Source organism: Cololabis saira, chromosome 15 (genome assembly GCF_033807715.1).
Source record: "Cololabis saira isolate AMF1-May2022 chromosome 15, fColSai1.1, whole genome shotgun sequence".
NCBI lineage: Eukaryota > Metazoa > Chordata > Actinopteri > Beloniformes > Belonidae > Cololabis > Cololabis saira.
In genome coordinates, this window is record NC_084601.1 from 4,593,051 (window position 1) to 4,617,561 (window position 24,511).

General features: G+C 37.8%; 2 protein-coding genes across 2 annotated transcripts in view; one reads left to right on the plus strand and one right to left on the minus strand.

The window, feature by feature from the left end:
* Positions 1–5,231: 5,231 nt before the first annotated feature.
* On the plus strand, positions 5,232–10,343 carry LOC133461006 (tetranectin-like). Its single transcript, XM_061741754.1, has 3 exons — positions 5,232–5,403; positions 5,550–5,648; positions 9,685–10,343. The coding sequence occupies exons 1-3, from the start codon at positions 5,307–5,309 to the stop codon at positions 10,089–10,091; spliced, it is 603 nt and encodes a 200-aa protein (XP_061597738.1). The 5' UTR covers positions 5,232–5,306; the 3' UTR covers positions 10,092–10,343.
* Positions 10,344–12,233: 1,890 nt separating this feature from the next.
* Positions 12,234–24,511, minus strand: part of cdcp1b (CUB domain containing protein 1b) — a 38,695-nt gene continuing 26,417 nt past the window's right edge. The window contains exons 10-13 of the mRNA XM_061742167.1: positions 17,524–17,880; positions 14,021–14,377; positions 13,853–13,934; positions 12,234–13,320 (exon numbers count right to left, since the gene is read on the minus strand). Of these exons, the coding sequence (XP_061598151.1) occupies positions 12,834–13,320; positions 13,853–13,934; positions 14,021–14,377; positions 17,524–17,880 (1,283 nt within the window). The 3' untranslated portion in view covers positions 12,234–12,833. The remainder of the gene's footprint in view (positions 13,321–13,852; positions 13,935–14,020; positions 14,378–17,523; positions 17,881–24,511) is intronic.

A 24,511-nucleotide genomic window follows, 5' to 3' on the forward strand; every position in this document is an offset into this window, starting at 1 on the left:
TCTTAGTTTTTTAAAAGTGTAAATATTTTTTTTTGTTATGTTGACATACAGGAAAAATTAGAATATTGTGATTTTCTGTAATGCAAATACAAAAACAAAAATGTCATACATTCTGGATTCATTACAAATCAACTGAAATATTGCAAGCCTTTTATTATTTTAATATTGCTGATCATGGTTTACAGTTTAAGAAAACTCAAATATCCTATCTCAAAAATCACAATCTTTATCACAATATTCTAATTTTCTGAGACAGTCCTGTGTATATATAAATGAAATATACATGATATCTTTGACTGCTCTTACATATTTAAGTATACCAATATCGAGTCATGCAGTCAACACACATAATACATACATATTATGGGTAAGAAAGACAGAGCAGAAAAAAACTTATATTTACACACACACACACATACATGTATATATATATAAATAATATACATCCGTATACACATGATGTTATGTATTATTTCACAGTTAACACATACATACAGTACAGACCAAATGTGTCCAAACTTTTGGTCTGTATTGTATATGTATATGTGCATATACACACATACACACCCACCCACGCATGCATATATACCCTCACCTAAGTAATTGGAATATACCCATCAGAGGGATCGCTTGAAATATCTCCCTGAACGAGTTTCCAAGGGGCATCTCATTCATCAATAGTTGATAAAACTAGAAAGAGATTACAGACCACCAATCAGACTTCCTTATTTTTACAAAACTATGCAAAATTATCTGCTACTGTCTTTTTCGAGGCAGTTATGGATGCATGCAAATAACTGATTTTTTTCCTTTTTTGTAATTAGGGTGTTTTATAGTTCTTATATATGTATTTTATAGAATTTCACTCCTGAATAACATACCGGTATTTGTAATTCTGATTTGTTTTGCGTATATTGTGCGTGCATTCTACTGATATAAGCTGCTGTCTATCTTAAACAGGATAACCACACAAAAATAAAACGTCTGACCTTATTAAATAGTGTTTGTGAAGCGCTACAGAAAAAAAGCCTTAAATGAATGTTACCCGGAGGAGATGGTGACATCTCTGATAACTGATGGATGGACAGTAGAAACCTGGTGCCAGATCAATCTGTATTCTTCACTGTTGGTCGCTGTAGACCAAAGACCAAAAAGACCATCTTTATCTCTATTAACCCGTGTTCTGTCTTTGGGTCAAAATGACCCAATTCTTCTATCCTTTCCTCCTGCTCTCTCCTTCCTTCTCCCTTTCCTCTTTTCCTCCTTTCTTACCCTCCTTTACTCCTTTTTCTTCCTACCACCCTTCCGTGATTCGTTCCTTCATTACCTTCTTTGTTTTTCCTTCTTTCTTTCCTTATTTTATCCATTCCTTCCTTCTTCCCTCCATTCTTTCCTCCCTTCCTTCTTTCCTTTTCTCCCTTCTTCCCTTTCTTTCTCCCTTCCTTCCATCTTTTCTCCCTTCCTTACTCCCTTTCCTACTTCCTTTCTTCTTTTCTCGTTTCTTCCTTACTTCTTTCTTTCCTTCATTCCTTCTCTTCTCCCTTCACCCTCCCTTGACCTGAAGACAGCACGAGGGTTAAAGACACGTCCAGAGGGTTCTGTGGTGGTACAGTGGTTTATTATACCATTTAACACTTCTAGGTGAGAGTAAATTCAGGTTTTAGATCGATACATACTGACTTTAAGACATCTTTTCAAGGTGAATCAATGCAATTTTAAAATTAAATTTTGCATGTTTTAAATGGTGTGTCTGAGGAAGAAGAGTGTGTGGGCATTGGACCAGCTCCAGTCTTGTGCTGTTACACTCCTTCCATCGGTTTACAGGAAAAATAGGGACGTTTTTTTGTTTTTTTATCTTCAGTGCCAGAATGTCATTTACATGTTGTGAGAAGGAAAGCTGACAAATATGATAAAATGTAGTCACAAACACACCATCTTCATTATTATGACAATCATCATCTTGCATACAGGACTGTCTCAGAAAATTAGAATATTGTGATAAATTCCTTTATTTTCTGTAATGCAAAAATGTCATAAATTCGGTGGATTCATTACAAATCAACTGAAATATTGCAAGCCTTTTATTATTTTAATATTGCTGATTATGGCTTACAGTTTAAGATTAAGATTCCCAGAATATTCAAATTTTTTGAGATAGGATATTTGAGTTTTCTTAAACTGTAAGCCATGATCAGCAATATTAAAATAATAAAAGGCTTGGAATATTTCAGTTGATTTGTAATGAATCCAGAATGTATGACATTTTTGTTTTTGTAATTGCATTACAGAAAATCACAATATTCTAATTTTCTGAGACAGTCCATCAAAGACTGCATGTGTCCCATCTGTCTTTATATTTAGAAGAACACCAGACTACTGACTCCAGTTTGCTTATATCATGTTACCTGAATTGCAATCAACTGCAGGGGTTTTGTAGAGGCTGCCATAGTGGCATAGTTTTGTGTTGTTTTGTTTTAAATGTCAGTAGTCCTTCCTGTCATAGCACCCTCCATGTAAATTGAGATGAACCCTACAGGACTGTCTCAGAAAATTAGAATATTGTGATTTTCTGTAATGCAATTACCAAAATAAAAATGTCATCCATTCTGGATTCATTACAAATCAACTGAAATATTGCAAGCCTTTATTATTTTAATATTGCTGATCATGGCTTACAGCTTAAGAAAACTCAAATATCCTATCTTAAAATATTTGAATATTCTGGGAATCTTAATCTTAAACTGTAAACCATAATCAGCAATATTAAAATAATAAAAGACATTTTTGTTCTTTTAATTGCATTACAGAAAATAAAGAACTTTATCACAACATTCTAATTTTCTGAGACAGTCCTGTATATTTTTTATAATCAAAGCTACATCGATATATTTTTATTATAAATCCAAGAAAATCAACCCGCTATGGATTTATGCTTAAAAATATCTGGCTGAAAACTGCTACAGTAGTCTGGTGTTTTCTTCCTGTCCTCGCCATGCTTTGCTTTATTTATATTTCAGTGACAGAAAAAAGAAATGCAGCACTCTAAAATGTAAACTTAAGCCCTTCCCCGGTGCTGAGCCGCCTCCCTGCTCCGCCTGTGTGCCACGTGTCAGCCGGGATCCTGCACTGCAGCTTTTCCAGAAGGAGCAGATGTGACTCTGGATGTTTCCACTCTGTCCCCAGACTGCTGCAGGGTGTGTACAGAAGCTGCAAACAAAACCATTTCCAGTACATGGCCACTAAAAATAAATGCATCCATAAAACAGAAGAGAGGAGTTTGACATTTGAAGCCTGGCAGGAGTACTTTGTTAAAATGCTTCCAATTCATTAATTACCGTATTTTCTGGACTATAAGCCGCTACTTTTTTCATAGGTTTTCAACCATGCAGCTTATACAAAGGTGCAGCTATTCTGTTGATTTTTCTTCCACCGCTCGGGGCGCTCTAACCGGAATTAGAATCAAAACTAAGACAAAATAAATGCAAAGAAGAATACACTACTTCTTCTTTAGCAGATAGAAGTAGGTAGAAGCAGATTTCAAACAGATAAATAGATAAATAAATAGCGGTTATTTTCTCTTGGTTCTGTCCCGTTTTAATCAGCAAAGTTGCTGCCGTGTTAAAAGACACTGTTAGGAAAGGATCTATTTAGGTACAAACATGTACATCATTTACAGTTCTAAATCCTTCTGTACATGTAGTAAATATCTAATCTAACAACATAAATATCTGCGGCTTGCATATCTTTTTTTTTTTTTTTTTTTTTTTTAAATAGAGCGGATGCAGCTTGTATGCAGGTGCGGCTTATAGTCCAGAAAATACCTCCAGAAAATTAATTCCGATTTCGCTTTTTAGAAACAAAACTCTTATTTTTCTTAGATTTAAACAGTCTTTCAAGCCAAAAACTAAATAGAACAGAATAGAATACGCTATTGTCAATATACCTGGGTACAGTGATATTGAAAGCAGCATCAACTCTCCAGTGCAAGACAGTGCAAACAATAAGAAATATAGGAGTATAAGAAATATAAATAATATAAAAATATAAAAAAGGTTAAGATGCATTTGAATAGTGAAATCCTATTTACAGATCATAACCAGTACTCGAGTTGTAAAAAAACTTCAGGGAGGATGGTGGATTTTATCATATGGGGACAGATAATTTGTGCTGATTACAAATAATATAATATATTACAAATAATAGCAGTGACCAAAACACCTGCAGAAATACTGCAGGAATGACATAGCAGCAGTTAAATGCAGCCTTCTGTAAGCTTTAAATATCCACTGGGCTTACATCAAATACATCAAAACACAACAATAAAAAACACTTTTCTGAACTTATCAATATGACTCTGTCCTTCACAGGATAAGTAAAATGGATCACTGCAAAAACTCACAATCTTAACAAGAATATTTGTCTTATTTCTAGTTAAAATGTCTCATTTTAGTAAAAAAAAAAAATCATTACACTTAAAACAAGACTCATTACTGGAAAAAACAACAATTTTCACCTGTTTCAAGTAGATTTTCACTTGAAATAAGTAGAAAAATCTGCCAGTGGAACAAGATTTTATTGCTTGTAATGAGAAGATAAATCTTGTTCCACTGGCAGATTTTTCTACTTATTTCAAGTGAAAATTTACTTGAAACAGGTGAAAATTGTTAAATAAGTTATTTTTCTGTTGTTATTTTTCTGGTGATGACTCTAAATGTTGAAATAGCAGTAAAACCACATTCATTGATGAAATGACATAAGGGATGGAAAGGGGGGATGTCAGTTTTACAGGGGGGATGATTTGGACCGTTTTTATTTCAGGGGGGATGCCATCCCCCGTCATCCCCCCTCAACTCCAGTACTGATCATAACATATAGTTACACATATGGTGGAATATTGCACAGATAGTCTGGGAAAAAGTATTGCACGGTAAAAACAGTTATTGCACATGAAGGCATTCACATTTTGTAAACAGTTTATACAACTGATGAGTCTGTGTTTCCTTCCTCGTCCATGCATGCTTGATGAAAGCTGCAGAGAGATTATGTAATCTGTGCAGAGTCTGCACCTGCCCTGCAGACCTGGCTCTGGTGAGACTTGGCCTCCACGTGAAGAGTCTGGATCGAGTCAGATCTGAGGCTCACACGCCATCCTCAAAGGCTCCTGAGGTGGGACGGCTACTCCTACAAACAGCAGTTGTGGATTTCAGTACTTTTCCTCGTCCAGAGGGATGAGAGGGAGGGTGTGAGGGAGAAGGATAAATTGCGAGCGTCCACGTTGGAGCAGCACTGACTCCACAGGTCTGGCCATGGCGTTGAGAGGAGCCGGTGTGCTGCTGGGAGTGCTGCTGCTCCTGCACTGCTCATTCCAGCAATCCACAACCAGGAAGAAACCAGTGAAAAAAGGTAGATGGAAGAAACCGCTACAGAATGAAAGCTGGACAGTTTTGATAACAATTTTTTTAAGCTGCTTTAAAAAAAAAGAAGCAGCATTCTTTCCTTTTCATTTCCCTAAATCTCTCACCTTTGAATTTGCTTGCATCTGGAATCAGATACGTCAAAGGACACGGCAGTTGCTGATCTGCAGAAACAGATAGACAACATCATCCAGGAGCTCAACCTGCTGAAGGAGCAACAGGCTCTGCAGACAGGTAAACATTCGACAAGAAGGAAGCAATGGACTACACACATGATTGAGATTTAAAAATCCACAACCATCTAATAGATGGACTCAGACTGGTTTTAGCCAGGAATGTAATATCCAGGGTGTTATCTTGGAGAGCCAGGGTGGCTATGGATTAGTGGGTAGAGTCAGCTGATCCTCCATCCAGGACGTCAGCTGATTGATGAAGATGAAGTCGTTTATTTGGTCGATCAGTTTCCATTGATAAATACATTGCATTTAATTTCCTTTTGTAGGAAAGAAATAATAAAAAAAGAAGTAAGGAATAAACCGACCAAAAGGTGTAGCTGAAGCCTAAGCTTATTGTGCCTTCCCTTTTTAACTTAGTTTACTTCACAGTTGAATACAACAAGGACAAACAATCTACAACAACAAAAAAAACAGCAAAGTAAACCACATGCAAAACAAGAAGGAAGTCAAACGTAAATATGACAGAAAAATCTAGTAAAAAACAAACAGAAGACAGATCTCAGAAAAACAACTAACAGAGAAAGTAAATAATCAAAAACAATCTCTAGAAGAGTGAAAACTAAAGGAAACCAAAGACCAATCATTACATTTTTTGGTATATAAATATTATTATTACAAAAACAATGTATGTATATATATATATAGTTTTGTATCACACTAATGTTCTGTATCTTTCGATTATATTGGATTTATACATAGTTTTAAATTTATTTATTGAACTACAGTTTTTTAATTCATTATTTAGGCTGTTCCATATTTTAACTCCTGTAACCGATATGCATCTTTCTTTAGTATTTATGCTAGTTTTGGTTCTATTATGCATCTTTCTTTAGTATTTATCTTAGTTTTGGTTCTATTATGCATCTTTCTTTAGTATTTATCCTAGTTTTGGTTCTATTATGCATCTTTCTTTAGTATTTATCCTAGTTTTGGTTCTATTATATGCATCTTTTTTTAGTATTTATCCTAGTTTTGGTTCTATTATGCATCTTTCTTTAGTATTTATCCTAGTTTTGGTTCTATTATATGCATCTTTTTTTAGTATTTATCCTAGTTTTGGTTCTATTATGCATCCTTCTTTAGTATTTATCCTAGTTTTGGTTCTATTATATGCATCTTTTTTTTGGCTCTCTAGCCTGGAACAGACTCTGGATATAGGGTGGAAGGAGATGCTTGTGCCTTATACATTAGGAGTGCAGTGTTTAATTCAACTATATCAATTAATTTTAAGGATTTGAGGTCAATAAACAGTGGGTTTGTAGGCGAATAATAATCAGACGTGCTAACAGTTCTGATGGCTTTCTTCTGCAGTAAATAGATTGGGTTTATTACCGTTTTATAGTTATTCCCACAGACTTCAACACATTGATTCTTTGTGCAGGAGAGCACGGATTCTTCACGTTACCCAGACACAACATGAGAAGGAGTTGTGTCATTACATCCGATGTAACATTAATGGCAAATTAATATATGTAACACAATGATCACCTCTGGTGACCCTAAAGAGGCTTCAGGAAGTTACTTCTGTTTTGGATCAGAACCACCACTCAGACCTGACATGGAATCGAGACATCACATTATGATGTTACTAACTTATTTTTCCAAAATCCAGTTTAAGTTTATGGCTTTCAAATAATAAACTCCTATATTTTCTTGACTGACCTTAAACGTCACTATGAATGGGTGTAAATCCTAAAATTCATACAGTTAATGCTTCCCAGCAACACAGGGGACATCAGAGTCAGGAGTTTGTACGTTTTTAGTCATTTCATGTGAAGTTGATTTGAATGTGAAGCAGCACATAACCTCCATCACATTATTATTATTATCTTTCAGATTTAGTTTTCCCTGAAAAATATATGCAAAGCAACAGTTCTCTCAGGATAACTTAACCCTTTGATGCCTAACATATTAAACAACACATATTTTTTTATTGTTATTAATTAATATTGAAATCAAAAGCACTTGCATATTTTGTATTTAACAATTTCTAAATAATCGTTTTTTTCTATCATTATGAATTTTTATTTACTTTATGTATCTTATTTTCAATTTATGTATCAAATATGATACATCCTGTATTATACAGGACTGTTTCAGAAAATTAGAATATTGTGATGAAGTTCTTTATTTTCTGTAATGCAATTAAAAAAACAAAAATGTCATCCATTCTGGATTCATTACAAATCAACTGAAATATTGCAAGCCTTTTATTATTTTAATATTGCTGATTATGGTTTACAGTTTAAAATTAAGATTCCCAGAATATTCAAATTTTCTCGAATAGGATATTTGAGTTTTCTTAAACTGTAAGCCATGATCAGCAATATTAAAATAATAAAAGGCTTGCAATATTTCAGTTGATTTGTAATGAATCCAGAATGTATGACATTTTTGTTTTTGTAATTGCATTACAGAAAATCACAATGTTCTAATTTTCTGAGACAGTCCTGTAGGGTTCTTCTCAATTTACATGGAGGATGCTATGACAGGAAGGACTATTGGCATTTAAAACCAAACAACACAAAACTATGCCACTATGGCAGCCTCTACAAAACCCCTGCAGTTGATTGCAATTCAGGGAACATGATATAAGCAAACTGGAGTCAGTAGTCTGGTGTACTTCTAAATATAAAGACAGATGGGGCACATGCAGTCTTTGATCTTTAAAAGTGTCAGCTGGACCACATATGGGCCGGCCTGTTCTGCAGAACACTAAATGATGTCCAGTTGTTCCAGTAAATTGAAAAAATATTCAGCTCAAAGATCCTTCCCATGTCTAAATTAGCTGAACTACAGAAGAGTATCAGGGCCAGGCAGGAGAAAAATAAAAATAATATTTTAGAGGAGGAAGATTTTTTTTTCATTATGCACTTCGAGAAAAAAGTCAAAATGTTGAGAAAAAAGTCGAAATGTGGAGATTAATGTTGAAATACAATTTCAAGAATAAAATCAAAATTTCGCTTTTTTTACTCAACATTTCAACTTTATTCACGAAATTTTGACATTAATCTCCACATTTCGACTTTTTTCTCGAAGTGCATAATGAAAAAAAAATCTTCCTCTAAAATATTATTTTTATGTTTCTCCTGCCTGGCCCTGATACTCTTCTGTAGCTGAACAGCTTGCATTCATGCTTGTTAACCCTTGTGCTGTCTTCGGGTCAAGGAAGGAGGAAGAGAAGAAGGGAGGAAGGAAGAATGAAAAGAAGGAAAGAAGGAAGGAAGGGAGAAAAGAAGGAAGGGAGGAAGGAAGGAAGAAAACAAGGAAAGAAGGAAGGGAAGAAGGAAGGAGAGAGCAGGAGGAAAGAACGAAGGAAGGGAAAAAAGAAGGAAGGAAGGAAGGAAGGAAGGGAGAAAACAAGGAAAGAAGGAAGGAAGGGAGAAAACAAGGAAAGAAGGAAGGAAGGCAGAAAACAAGGAAAGAAAGAAGGAAGGGAGAAAAGAGGAAGGGAAGAAGGAAGGAAGGAAGGAAGGAAAGAAGGAAGGGAGAAAACAAGGAAAAAAGGAAGGAAGGGAAAAAAGAAGGAAGGAAGGAAGGAGGGAAGGAAGGAAGGGAGGGAAGAAGGAAGGAGAGAGCAGGAGGAAAGAATGAAGGAAGGGAAAAAAGAAGGAAGGAAGGAAGGAAGGAAGGAAGGAAAAAAACAAGGAAAGAAGGAAGGAAGGGAGAAAACAAGGAAAGAAGGAAGGAAGGAAGGAAGGAAGGGAGAAAACAAGGAAAGAAGGAAGGAAGGAAGGAAGGAAGGAAGGAAGGAAGGAAGGAAGGAAGCAAGGGAAGAAGGAAGGAGAGAGCAGGAGGAAAGAATGAAGGAAGGGAAAAAAGAAGGAAGGAAGGGAGAAAACAAGGAAAGAAGGAAGGAAGGAAGGAAGGAAGGAAATGAGCCAGAAAGAACGAACGAACGAACGAACAGGAGAATTAGGTCATTTTGACCCAAAGACAGTAAAGGGTTAAATCAAAGAGCTGTTACTCAGAAAAACAGCACACAAGAGTGGCTTGATTTGTTGAATCATTTGTTCCCTCCGTGTTCTCTTAAGTCTGTCTGAAAGGTATGAAGACCCCGGGCAAGTGCTTCCTGGCCGAGCCCGTGAGGAAACGCTACCACACAGCCAGCGAGGACTGCAACGCCCTGGGCGGCGTCCTGGGCTCGCCCTCGTCCCCGGAGGAGAGCACCCGGCTCCGGGAGTACATCAGCCAGAGCATCGGCCCGGGGGAGCAGGTCTGGCTGGGCATCAACGACATGATGACCGAGGGCACCTGGGTGGACCAGACCAGCTCCAAGATCACATACAAAAACTGGGACACGTCCAACTCCCGCTCCCCGCAGCCGGACGGCGGCAAGTCCCAGAACTGCGTGGCCCTGTCCATGGCGTCCCAGGGGAGGTGGTCTGATGAGAACTGCCGTGATGAGAAGCCCTCAGTCTGCCAGTTCAACATTGTTTAATCACTTTTATCTCATTGTAAACTCTGTACTTTGTTATAACCAGTACTCGAGTTGTAAAAAAAAGAAATCAGGGGGGATGGTGGATTTTATCATATGGGGACAGATAATTTGTGCTGATTACAAATAATATAATATATTACAAATAATAGCAGTGACCAAAACACCTGCAGAAATACTGCAGGAATGACATAGCAGCAGTTAAATGCAGCCTTCTGTAAGCTTTAAATATCCACTGGACTTACATCAAATACATCAAAACACAACAATAAAAAACACTTTTCTGAACTTATCAATATGACTCTGTCCTTCACAGGATAAGTAAAATGGATCACTGCAAAAACTCTAAATCTTAACAAGAATATTTGTCTTATTTCTAGTTAAAATGTCTCATTTTAGTAAAGAAATCTCATTACACTTAAAACAAGACTCATCACTGGAAAAAACAACAATTTCACCTGTTTCAAGTAGATTTTCACTTGAAATAAGTAGAAAAATCTGCCAGTGGAAGATTTTTTTGCTTGTAATGAGAAAATAAATCTTGTCCCACTGGCAGATTTTTCTACTTATTTCAAGTGAAAATTTACTTAAAACAGGTGAAAATTGTCAAATAAGTTATTTTTCTGGTGATGACTCTAAATGTTGAAATAGCAGTAAAACCACATTCATTGATGAAATGACATAAGGGATGGAAAGGGGGGATGGCAGTTTTACAGGGGGGATGATTTGGACCATTTTTATTTCTTTATATCCCCCCTCAACTCGAGTACTGGTTATACCTGCTTTTTCTGTTTGTGTATGTGTGTGTTTATGTGTGTTTATGTGTGTTTATGTGTGTATGCTTCATGCTATTTTGAAGGAAGTTTAAACCAGTGGCTTTCAACAGCATCAGGACCAAAATGAGATGTAGAGGTCACATTGTGTTACATAAGAGGTTATTTGTTTGACAAAAGTGATGTGCTGGTATGTCATTTGCAGCATTCCTTGAGGTTGCAATAAAACCAAGAGGGAAAAATAAGACAGTGAACGGGGGAAAAAAACGTGGGAAAATGCAGTCTGCAGGAATTTCAAAGACCTTTGTGCAAAAGGGCGTGAAGTTGCTGGCACTGATCACAGATTAATGAGGGGGTGGGAATTCCTATTATTTCCTCATATCTGCTCCCGTTTTTGCAGTAGCTCCACTAACTGAGAGCGGCTGGTTTAAGCTTCACTGGGCTCTGAACACATGAAGCCAAAAGCACATTTGATATTGCTTTTCTTTTTTTATATAAAGTAACCAAATCATCTATCCCACTTTACACTCATTGTAGTGTCTTGACTTCCAATAAAAACTATGAATATTCATTTCTACATTGTCATTTGTGGATTGAAACATGAAAAACACTGAACCTTGCTCCATAAAGGTGGAAAAATAATTAAATAAGGAATGCAGACTTGAAATGCAATGCGGCCATTGAAACCTGGCTTCTGTTACCGTTTTCCTCTGAACTTCTCCATCATAAACACCAGCTGCCAGTTTGAACTTCTCCCACACTGTTTTTTATGGCTTGAGCTCCTGTGGTTGAAATTATTTCCACCATCCACAATACAAAAGTTCAGCGTCTCAGATCCAGATGGAAAAGTGAATGTCACCGCCTTAGCGTGCGACGGTAGTCATCACAAGGAGCAACGTTTTTTAATCCTCTGAATGATTTCCTTGAGTTTTTTTCAAAAACACTAAATTTTATTTACAAGTGAAGACATTTTAAAAAGACAAACATCATAACACACAGACCACAGTTACTCATCCATTTTCCAACGTCTCAGCTCATGAAGGCGGAGACTTTTTGACACCATTCATGTGTCAAAAACAAGGATTTCTTAACAAGCTAATTACGGTAGGTTAACGAGGCAATTAGCAAGAGGGGAAAAACATCTTAGTTGTTTCGTTAATAAATTAAAAAAACATTTTACCAAAGGTAATATGGCATTATTTCATAAAAACATTTTGTTTGCACATTTGAAACCTGTATTGTATAACAAAAAAACAACAGCAACAGAAAAGGAAGGAAGAAAAACACAAACTATCCAGCATTACCACGTCTGGTCACATGGGGGCGACATAGCAAGAATTTTTATGGCATTTAAAAAAAACTGGGGGGGAGCTAATTGGACTGAGGGTGGATGAAAACTAAATTAAACACTCACAAAAAGAAAAAAAAGAAAAAAGAAGAGGGGAAGAGGTGGTAGCAGTGGGGTAAACGTGGTCTTGACCAAATACACGAATAAAAAAATTGAACACTTTCAAACAATGCAGCAAAAAGTCCATCCTTACGCGTTGTTATTTTTTCCATTAAAAAAAAGGCCCATAAAAGGTTTTGAAAAGTTGAGGAAACTTCAAATAAATCCATTAAACTTTTCCAACGAGCTTCCTAAAGCTGAGAGTTCATAATTGTCCAACTGCCGCGTCAAACACGTCTCCCATACAGATTTCCAGTTCCAGTTCTTACGCTGCTGTCAGAGATTTAGCAGCAGAGCAAACCTTCTGATTTGGCTTTCTGTGAAAATGCACTTTTATTTCTCCAAACTATTCCTGAATAGTCGTACAGCTCAAAAGAAGGCCCCGAGTTCTGCACACAGCAACATCATCAAGAACTCAGATTCCCTGAGTGTGATCCATGGACAGATGTTAACATCGGTCACAGACCTGCGTTGTGTAACGGGGGATTCAGTAACAGTTCATCACGCAGATCTAATTCTTCTAAACTACAAATACTCCTCTGGTTCCAGGTCTCCACCAGAGAGTTGGATAGCGTTTATGTCCCCCGTGCTCTTGAAGGTGTAAAGCTCGTTGTCCACCATCCTGCGGTCCTGGAAGCCCAGGCTCTCCTGCCGTTCGATGGGAGTGCGTGGGCGGGATGGAATGAAGGTCTCGGAGGGATCCAGGAAAGTCATGTTGCAGTTCAGCTCGGGCTCGGGATCGGGTTCCGTAATAACAGGAAGCGTTCCACCGGTGGGGCCGGTAAAGGTTTGATAGGAGTCGACCTGCAGTCCTTTTAAGTTTTCTTGCGGGGTGTCGGAGCCGTTGGATTCCCCCAGCAGGTGGCCGTACACCATGGTGTCGTCGATGTAGTCGTAGACGTGGGAGCCGTTCTCAGAGCGGGTTTTGGTGAAGTGCCGGTCGCCCGGGAGGAAGATATTCCCCTTGCCGATGTAGATTGATGACTCCTTGTTCATTTTTTCTTTCTTTTTCCTGTTGAAAAAAAAATGTGGAAAGTCATTAGTGACAAGAGTTGTGTTGCAATGAAAATATTACCTTGGACGTTCCATCCTCGGTACTAAGAATTAGTCTCGTTTCTTTGGTTTCAGGGGGGAAGAATATGATGGATTTAGAAGAAGATATAAGTCTCCGAGGAGGTTGGACCCCTGAATCCTGACCAGAAATCTGCTGGATGGATGGATGGATGGATGGATGGATATAAGCAAGGATGGATGGATGGATGGAAATAAGCAAGGATGGATGGATGGATGGATGGATGGATGGATGGATGGATGGAAATAAGCAAGGATGGATGGATGGATGGATGGATGGATACTGTCCCACCTACATCACATGGTTTCTCTCTGGTTGTACATCCATACACAACCAGAAAGAAACCAGAGCAACAGCCATGCACTGCATAAGATCACAAGAGAAACGATACATCGTCCTTCACACGTTAACATCTTAAACTAAAGGCATTCAGAGATGAGAACTATTTCAAGAACTTTTCAGGAGTACTTACTTTGTGATGAAACATACAACACCCAGCAGGATAAGTGCGAACACAAGAGCTCCTGCTATCCCCAGGAGGATGGCCAACAGATCTGTGGGGAGAAGAAAACATTCCAGTCCTACTGTGAGCAGAGTGCAGGATTACTACGTGCGTGGAATGACTGGAGGAAGAACTTACTGGTCTTCTTCTGTAGGACGATCTTGGTCATGGTACCAAAGTGTCCCTCCTCTGGCATACAGTTGGACATGTTGAGATAGAAACTATGTGGAACCAGTAACTTGTCCTCCGCCTGCTCGTCCTCCCTGCGGCTCATCAGCTCTTCCTTGTACCCGAACATCTTCACGTTGATGCCGGTGTGTCTGTCGGCGCATTTGGGCTGACTGAGGTTGACGAACATCAGGTGAGCTTTGTACTGACTGGGGAGAGTGACGATCCAGGATATGGTGGAGTACGGCTTCATTCCCCGAGGCCAGTTGGGGGTGGCCAGCAACGTGGGAGACTTCATGGTAGGGTTGACTCTATAGATGATGGTCTCTGAAAAAAAGGAGTGGAAACTGTATTGCAGGGATATTCAACTGGCGGCCCGTGGGCCACTTGAGGTCCGCCGGGAGCTTTTATGTGGCCCCATGTCATATTTCAAAAAAGGGGGGGAAAGTACCATATTGTCCCGAATATAAGACGACCCTGATTATAAGACGACCGCCTCTTTTTCAAGACTCAAGTTTGAAAAAATACTTTTTGAACACCAAATTCAATTTTCATACAGAAAATAATTACAGTACATCTGAAACAAATGATTATAACAATATATTCTAGAGAAAAAGCTTGTTATTTTGCCTCCTTCAAATCATCATCTCGAAGTTTCTCCATCTTCTGTTATCTCTTCTCTTATTTTCTTCTCTTTTCTTTCTTAGTGCTATTTTTTATTTTTCTTCTTCGTGACAGGGGCTCGCTTTGGCCTGGGGAGTTAAGTTCAGCATTCGCTTGAAAGATATCTGGCGCCATCGAGCGTTGTGAATGGATATAACGTCTAGACCCCGAATGTAAGACGACCCCCACTTTTTCAGTCTTATTTCAATGCAAAAAACACCGTCTTATATTCGGGCCAATACGGTAGTGTCGTCCCGATCGATCAAACGTCACTTCCGGCCGCCGAAGCGAAACTAACATGGTTTACATATCGCATTTTGTTAATTAATAAAAGTTTCAGATGCTTGGTAGCCTTTTCAGTTGGTTAATGATTCTTTGGACATAGTTTGTACATGTTCATCTCTGCTAGAGATGTTTTTTACTACTTCAGATTTTTTGCCAGTTTTGCACAGTGATAATGTTTGTCACATTATTTGTTATCAACTTCCGTTTATAGAGGACTTGTTTACATCATTAGGCTTCTAGGATTGGCCTGACATTTTTTTCATTTGAATCTCTAAATGAGGACTTTGCAAGTCCTCCTATAATTTCATGTGATTGTTTTGTTTTGCTGATATAATGCACAGATGTGTCATAAATAAAGGCTCTTATGGTTAATATTTTGGTTGCTTATTTATAACATCAAACTGGCTACTATGGACTGAAATGTTTGTGCTCAATGCTTAATATAATATTCAAATAAGGAAATGTTGGTGGAAAGTGGTGCTTTGTCATTATGGCGTGTTTTATTAAAAGTAGGTCAATATCAACTTCATTAAGTTTGCACAATGCATGGTTTCAAAATGAACTTGCATTTAAAATAATATTTCTTTATCTGAATATTATATTTAACATTCACAATGAATAAATCTGGAGACAATTAATACATAATTATTATGTAAACTAGACAGATATAAACTCCTGCTCATATATATATATATATATATATATATATATATATATATATATATATATATATATATATATATATATATATATATATATATATATATATATATCTTTGAGTGCAAAATACATTTTGAAAACCCCCAAATTTTCTGTGCGGCCTTCTCCATACAGTGTTTTTGCAGATGTGGCCCCCGGCCTGTTCTAGGTGAAGACCCCTGCTGTATTGTGTGTGTGGAGAGCTTAAACCTTGTGCTGTCTTTGGGTCAAGGGAGGAGGAAGGGAGAAAAGAAGAAATGAAGGAAAGAAGGAAGTAAAAAAGGAGGAAAAGAGGAAAGGAAGAAGGAAGGAGAGAGCATGGCAGGAGGAAAGAAGGATAGAAGAAATTGGGTCATTTTGACCCAAAGACAGTACAAGGGTTAACTGATGTTTACAATTGCTACAATGGCGCCCCCTGGTGGACGTTGGAGGCAAACTGACAAAGTACAGCAGCAAATGATTATTAACTTGATTTACTAACCCATTAGTTGATTTATTTAATAGGCTTGCTTCATCTAATCAAAGCACAAACTAAAGAGCTTACTGCAGAATCAGTACATATCATTTTCTGTAATATTTGCCGATAAAAACTTTAAACTAAACAATGAAGAAAATATGTATTATTGGTTCTCTCTCAATGAAATGATCAGACAGCCAAGTTAATCATACTACGTCTACATTAAACATATCAGTCTGGATGTTAAGTGCTTTGTGTGCTCCGTCTGGATGAGTAAAATATCTAGAAAACAGCCACGAGCAAGTGTGAACCTGCAGCACTCAGGTTTCAGTGTGCAGGAGAACCATTACCACATACCACCGGCAGCTTAGGAAGCAAGTCACAACCATTCATATACCTTTATATTTTTTGCTGTTACATTGTTTGTTAAAGCAGGATCAACTGATACAGGTGACAGAGAAACCTGTAAACACTGAATGGAATATTAACAAGGCCAGAATGAAGATAATTCTGTGTGCGGAAATAAACATATAAACAGCCTGGTTCAAAAAACACTAGGTTAAAGTGTTGGTTTTAAACAGAGGTGGTAGTAACGAGTTACATTTACTCCGTTACATTTACTTGAGTAAGTTTTGGGAAATGTTGTACTTTTAGGAGTAGTTTTGAATCACTATACTTTTTACTTTTACTTGAGTAGATTTGTGAAGAAGAAACTGTTCCTCTTACTCTGCTACATTAGGCTACGTTGAGCTGTTACTTTTCTTTTATCCCTTTTATCCACGTACGCGTCAATCTCATGACATCACTAAGTGATTATTTGGGAAAAATGTTTGTTTTTGCATGTTTTGTCACATTTACACAGACTCAAACACACACAGAGTTTCTATGAGTTCATGTTTGTTCTAGTTCTGCCTGGTTAAAAAAGAAAAGTACAAAAGCTGGAAATTTTGTGCTACTTGTGCTTAATTTATTTTTTTATTCTGTTATTATTTTATTTATTTTATTATTTATTAAAGTACTTGAATTTACTTTAAGATTATTTTAATTTAAGCTATTTTTTATTAATTTATTTTATTATTTTATTGATTTAATTTGCCTGAAGATGATTATTTTGTACTTTTGTCTGTTTGAATGGTTGTATTAAAAAAAGAAATCAGACGTTACTCAACAGTTACTCAGTACTTGAGTAGTTTTTTCATCAAGTACTTTTTTTTACTTTTACTCAAGTAATTATTTGGATGACTACTTTTTACTTCTACTTGAGTCATATTATTCTGAAGTAACAGTACTTTTACTTGAGTACACATTTTGGCTACTCTACCAGCTCTGGTTTTAAAGTTGTCTATTCGTAGTCACATTCATGTTTTACCTGCAATCTCCCGGCTGACATTGACGTTGAGGAAAGGATCCGTCTTCTTTTTCAAGTCTGGCGCTGTAGCCGTGACGGAGACGTTGGTGTGCAGTTGAACTTTCTGGATCTTGCCTTTGGGGCAGAAATCCCCGAGAGAAAAGCCGTCGGTCTCGGCCACGTGCAGCAGGAAGGAGTCGTTGCACTCCTGGCCGGGCAGGGACTGCTGCAGGCTCCCCGTGGGGGACACCAGGTCCAGCGTGCTGTCCTGGGGGATGCTCAGGTGCCAGGTGAAGTTGTGAAGGGGCATGGCCAGGCAGGAATCCAGCTTGGGCACAGCCAGGTCAGTGGAGGAACACGACACGCCGTTTTTACACGCTGGAACCAAAGGGCAGGAAATTAAATGAAGAATGTTCCAAACTAAAGGAAGAGGCCAAGCAGCAAATACACACATTATTTGACACGGCCACTTCTTAAGCCTTGTACTGTCTTTGGGTCAAAATGACCTAATTATCTATCCATCCATCCATCCATCCATCCATCCATCCATCCATCCATCCTTCCTTCTCCTTCTTTCTTCCCTTCTTCTTTTCTCCCTTCCTTCCTTCCTTCCTTTTTCCCTTCCTTCCTTCTTTCCTCCTGCTCTCTCCTTCCTTCTTCCCTTCTTTTCTCCCTCCCTTCCTTCCTTCCTTCCTTCCTTCCTTGTTTTCTCTCTTCCTTCCTTATTTTCTCCCTCCCTTCCTTCCTTCCTTCCTTGTTTTCTCTCTTCCTTCCTTATTTTCTCCGTTCCTTCCTTCTTTCCTCCTGCTCTCTCCTTCCTTTTCCCCTTCCTCTTTTCTCTCTCCCTTCCTTCCTTCCTTCCTTCCTTCCTTATTTTCTCCCTTCCTTCCTTCTTTCTTTTTCTCCCTTCCTTCTCCCTTCCTTCCTTATTTTCTCCCTTCCTTCCTTCTCTTCTCCCTTCCTTCCTTCCTTCCTTCTCTCTCCCTCCCTCCCTCCCTCCCTTACCAGCCTCATCATCAATAAAAAGGACATGAAATTGTTCACAATTGTCTCCAAAATGTATTCAAGCTTGTTTGTCAGAAGATATTAAACCTGTTTCAATGTTATGAAGGGGAGGAGACGGAGACCACGTTATCCAGTTCATCGAGTAAGTTACCATGGTAACACACTGAGTATACGATACCTCAGTTGCTGAAACAGGTTTGATCGAATCCTCTCTCGGTTTAAGTTACCCAACTATCTGAAACAGGAAACCCTGAGTTTCCCTCATTTCAGGTTCAACATACTTCTGAAATAGAACACTGGAGTCACAATGATAACAAAACTGCCTCAAGAAAACATAAATATGACATGTTGATCTATGAGCACTGATGCTGCCATTTCAAAAGTTACTGCGTTGAACAGTAGCCTCATATTCACTCTTGAGATATAAGAGCTGCAGTAATCTGTTCATTAATGAATCTCCACATAAAAGTAATCAAGATGATCCTTAAAATATCAATATTTTCAACTCTGATACTTGAAATTATCTTCATGTTGACATTTTTGGTAAGCGTGAAATTGTGACAACGCACCTCTTTCCTTTTAATTAGTAAACCAGCTTTTACATTTAGAAGAATAAAGAATCTTACCAATAACTTTGCTGGCAGTCAGGCGGAGATCATCATGTGGACAGTCGAGGAAGGAGAGGCTGGCCGTGGTGCCTGGAGCCACATTTATCTTCTCTTTTACTTCAGAGTTTAGGCTCATCTCACAATAAGGATCAGAGCCCACTTTTTCAATCTGCAGTGACACACTTGGATGTTTGGTCAGATCCACCTTACAGAGAACTGACAGGGGAACACACAGAAGGTAAGTTTCTCAGTGAAGACCAGCTCACGTGTTTCACGTGACAATATGGAATCTTAATCATTTCTTTGGTCAAAATGTACAGGACTGTCTCAGAAAATTAGAATATTGTGATTTTCTGTAATGCAATTACAAAAACAAAAATGTCATACATTCTGGATTCATTACAAATCAACTGAAATATTGCAAGCCTTTTATTATTTTAATATAGCTGATTATGGTTTACAGCTTAAGAAAACTCAAATATCCTATCTCAAAAAATTAGAATATTCTGGGAATCTTAATCTTATAACTGTAAACCATAATCAGCAATATTAAAATAATAAAAGGCTTGCAATATTTCTGTTGATTTGTAATGAATCCAGAATGTATGACATTTTTGTTTTTTTTAAATTGCATTACATAAAATAAAGAACTTTTTTGCAGCTGGCTGCATTACAGACAGAGCTCGTCTAGTAATCTTTGTTTGGTCAAGAAAATTGTAAATGTCACTTTACTAAACTTAAGGAGGATTTACAGTATCTTTCAATCGCACTTCATTCCCAATAGGGAAATTTGTTTGCTATTTTTCTTTAAAAATAAAGATAAAATATTTGAAACAATTTATTCCATTGTCTTTTTGTAGTTTCACCAAAAAAATCTAAATCGAAAATCGGGTTTTCAGAGAAGAAAAAAAAAAAAAAAAAAAAAAAAAAAAAAAAATCGGGATTTTATTTTTGTCCAAAATCGCCCAGCCCTAGACAGTCCTGTACATAACTTAATAATTTTTTGTTTAATTTCATTCTAAAAACTGTTCAGTTAGTTTTGGTATTAGTTTCTCTCGAGTTGAGATTTCCAGAATCAGATTTTCCTCATGATTTTTTTTAATACTTGCCTGGGTGACCGCTTCTCATCACAGAAACTCTGAAGCTCAGGGAGAGCCCTTTGAGCGTTCTGTTGGTTTCACAGTTCCTCAGCACCATGTGGAAGTTTCCCTGCTGATGCTTGGGCTGAGGAGCCGTCAGAGTCAGGTTGCTCCCCTTCTTGCCCTCCTTCTTGTACTCCACCTCCACCTCTTTCTTCAGGCATTCTGGGGACGTGTGCTCGTGAAAGTGCACCGTGTAGTTGTGCATGCCCGGCACTGTAAAGCTCCACTGCATCTGCTCGTCATCAGGGAAGTCTTCAGGGTAGTTGGGTGTGATGAAGTCTGTGTTGGATACACCCCGGGGTAGGTTGACCTTCACGATGGCCACCACTAACGGAGAGAAGAGAGCAATGAAAAACTCAATCCTTCGGCATTCAGCTGACACTGGGAATCTGGAATTTTCCGTAACAACCCACGACCAACTTACTCTCTGTCTCAGGCCCGACTTTGAGTTTGATGTCCACAGGGTCCACCTTCACGTCTCCAGGCACCTGCAGGGACATGCGGCCTTTGTAGCGAGCCAGTATGGTGGTCGTGTCGCCTCCTTTACAAAAGGTGCCGACGGTTGCTGGTCCGGTGCGCAGATAGGTGACGAGAGAGTACGTGTGGTCGTCCGGACACATCTCCTGGTTAGAAATCTGTCGCATTCCCGTCTCTGGGAAGTCCAGCTGGAAAGCGCGAGTGGAGACGACTTTCAGGTCCCAGGTAAAGGTCCGGTTGAAGTCGGGAAAGAACTGGGTCTCGGCCTGAACGATGTTACCAGAGCAAGAGGCCTCGGTGCAGTCTGGAGACAGAAAAACACATTTAGTGCTGTGTTTCAAGGCTGAGGAATTATACTCAATTAGTTCTACAAAAAAGTCTCCAAGTGATCCTTAATTTATTATTTTGTGATAACATTTAGAGAATTTTTAAAAATCACAAGAAGAATCAAATTTGGATTTTAAAACCACAAAAATGAAATTTAATATAACGTCATCAGCTTACAGGACTGTCTCAGAAAATTAGAATATTGTGATAAAGTTCTTTATTTTCTGTAATGCAATAAAAAAAAATAAAAAATGTCATACATTCTGGATTCATTACAAATCAACTGAAATATTGCAAGCCTTTTATTATTTTAATATTTCTGATTATGGTTTACAGTTTAAGATTAAGATTCCCAGAATATTCAAAATTTTTGAGATAAGAAAACTCAAATATCCTATCTCAAAAAATTTGAATATTCTGGGAATCTTAATCTTAAACTGTAAGCCATAATCAGCAATATTAAAATAATAAAAGGCTTGCAATATTTCAGTTGATTTGTAATGAATCCAGAATGTATGACATTTATGTTTTTGTAATTGCATTACAGAAAATCACAATATTCAGATTTTCTGAGACAGTCCTGTATATTTAGCACCTTCAACAGTCATTAATTCAAATTTAAATGATAAAATAAATAAGACACTATGCAAATAAAAAAAAAATCATTCAAAGCCCTCATTAATGAATATTTCAACAAAGAAAACACAATCTCAAATACATACGTTACACATTCATACCGATTTCTCTGTTGATCTCCACGCTGAAGACGGTCTGGGGTTCTGGACACGTAAACTCTACCGATGTGTTTTGGGGAGCAGTCAGTCGTAGAACTTGTGTGTTGCATTTCTTTCCAGCGCCCTCGCCCACACAAACGCTGCAGTCAGGCTCACTGCTCGCTCTCTTCACGATGATGATGGTGTTTGGGTCGGGGGTCACGGACATCATTCTGCCCCCTAAAGAAGAAACATTTTATTACGGGGAATCTTTGTAATTCAAAAAGCTGATGGATTTAATCCAAGGAATAACTAAAGATCTTTACGCTTTTAAATGGTCCACTAACAGAAGCAGTACTGGAGTTGAGGGGGGATGAGGGGGGATGAGGGGGGATGAGGGGGATGAGGGGTGATGGCATCCCCCCTGAAATAAAAACGGTCCAAATCATCCCCCCTGTAAAACTGTCATCCCTCCTTTCCATCCCTTATGTCATTTCATCAATGAATGTGGTTTTACTGCTATTTCAACATTTAGAGTCATCACCAGAAAAATAACACCTGAAAAATAACTTATTTGACAATTTTCACCAGTTTCAAGTAAATTTTCACTTGAAATAAGTAGAAACATCTGCCAGTTGGACAAGATTTATCTTCTCATTACAAGCAAAAATATCTTGTTCCACTGGCAGATTTTTCTACTTATTTTAAGTGAAAATCTACTTGAAACAGGGGAAAATTGTTGTTTTTTCCAGTGATGAGTCTTGTTTTAAGTGTAATGATATTTTTTTACTAAAATTAGACATTTTAACTAGAAATAAGACAAATATTCTTGTTAAGATTTAGAGTTTTTGCAGTGATCCATGTTACTTATCCTGTGAAGGACAGAGTCATATTGATAAGTTCAGAAAAGTGTTTTTTATTGTTGTGTTTTGATGTATTTGATGTAAGTCCAGTGGATATTTAAAGCTTACAGAAGGCTGCATTTAACTGCTGCTATGTCATTCCTGCAGTATTTCTGCAGCCGTTTTGGTCACTGCTATTATTTGTAATATATTATATTATTTGTAATCAGCACAAATTATCTGTCCCCATATGATAAAATCCACCACCCCCCCCCCCCGATTTGTTTTTACAACTGGAGTACTGAACAGAACCTCACCTCTCGGTGCTGCTTTGGCCCTGAACACAGGGATTTCCAGTTCTCCTCCTTTGGGTGCTTCCACAGTTAGAGTTGTCTTTCCGTACAGATCCAGCTGAGACACTGTCCCACCTTTACAGTAGATGTTAGTTTTGATTTCTCCGTCACTCCTAGTCGTAGCCACTGTGTACCGATATCCATCTTGGCAAATTTCTGCTGCAGAAATGGCACTCAGTCCATTTGCAGGAAAGTCCAATGTTAAAACGGTCCTCTCTGGGACACTAATGTGCCATATTATGGTTCTTTTGAAGTCCTCGAAGAGGTTGGGCTCAACCTCTGCAGCAGCAGGTGTGCAGGAACTTTTTGTGCATTCTGAGAAGGATACAAGACATTTTAAATTGAGGAGAGTTCATCCAAAATGACCAATACATAATGATATACAATTTAATTTCACTTATAGCAGGGGTGTCAAATGTGCGGCCCGCGGGCTGCAGGCGGCCCGAGAGATTTTCATGCGGCCCGTGAGAAGTTTCCAACACAAAAAACCGAAATGTTAATTTACTAAAAAGGAAGGCATAAATAATTGCCATGAATCGCAGCATATCCGATAATATATTTCTTCTACAAATCCATCGTTATTCCACAAATAGAGCAGTTTTCAACATTTTTTTAGTTTTCTAAAATGCATTTGCCGATTTTATTTCTTTGTAGACTTCAATTCAATTCAATTCAATTTTATTTATATACCGTCTAATACAACAGAGTTGTCTCTAGACGCTTTACAGAGACCCATACCCAGAACATGACCCCCGAGCAGTTATTACATAAACAATGGCAGGTAAAAACTCCCCTAGTGGGAGAAAAACCTTAAGCCAAACAGACGGTCGTTTATTTTTATTAACTGACTACTATTATATATTTTCGCAGGAAAAATATCACTGCTAAAAAAGATGATAGAAGATATTTATTCAGAGAATTTCAGTTTTGAATACGAGGATAGTGACAAAGTAAAACAGTTAAAAGAGAAGTGCTGACTTTTTCGGCACACTGGCGTAAATATCCGCGCCAATTTTTTTAAATAAATACACTTATTGTACTGGAAAAATCTCTAAATCACAAAGAAACACTCTCGGATGTAATAAGAAAGATGTAGCTTTTAATTAAATTTCCTAAAAAAAAGCGAAATATAAAAAACACACTTGTTTCTGTTTATCTTTGTAAAATGATATTAAAAGTATCTTACATAATTTGAAAAAAAACGAGAAATTTCAATTTATTTTACATAATTAGAGTGTAAACAAAGTGCATTTTTCCTTTAAAATTAATTAAACTGATATTGGATTAGATAACAATAGTAAAAAAAAAGAATTAGAAAAAAAAAATTTGCACCGTTTTTGTTATTTTGAGCGTGCGCCCCGAAATAAAAAAATTGGTCAAATCCGGCCCGCCAACCAAAATGAGTTTGACACCTCTGCTCCATAGCTTCTTACCTATTGTCTTTTTCACCACCACACTGAACACATCCTGAGGTTGGAGACAGCTGAATTCCACCAAGAGCTTTTCAGCACCAGTTAATGTCTTTTCTGTTGAGCTACAGTC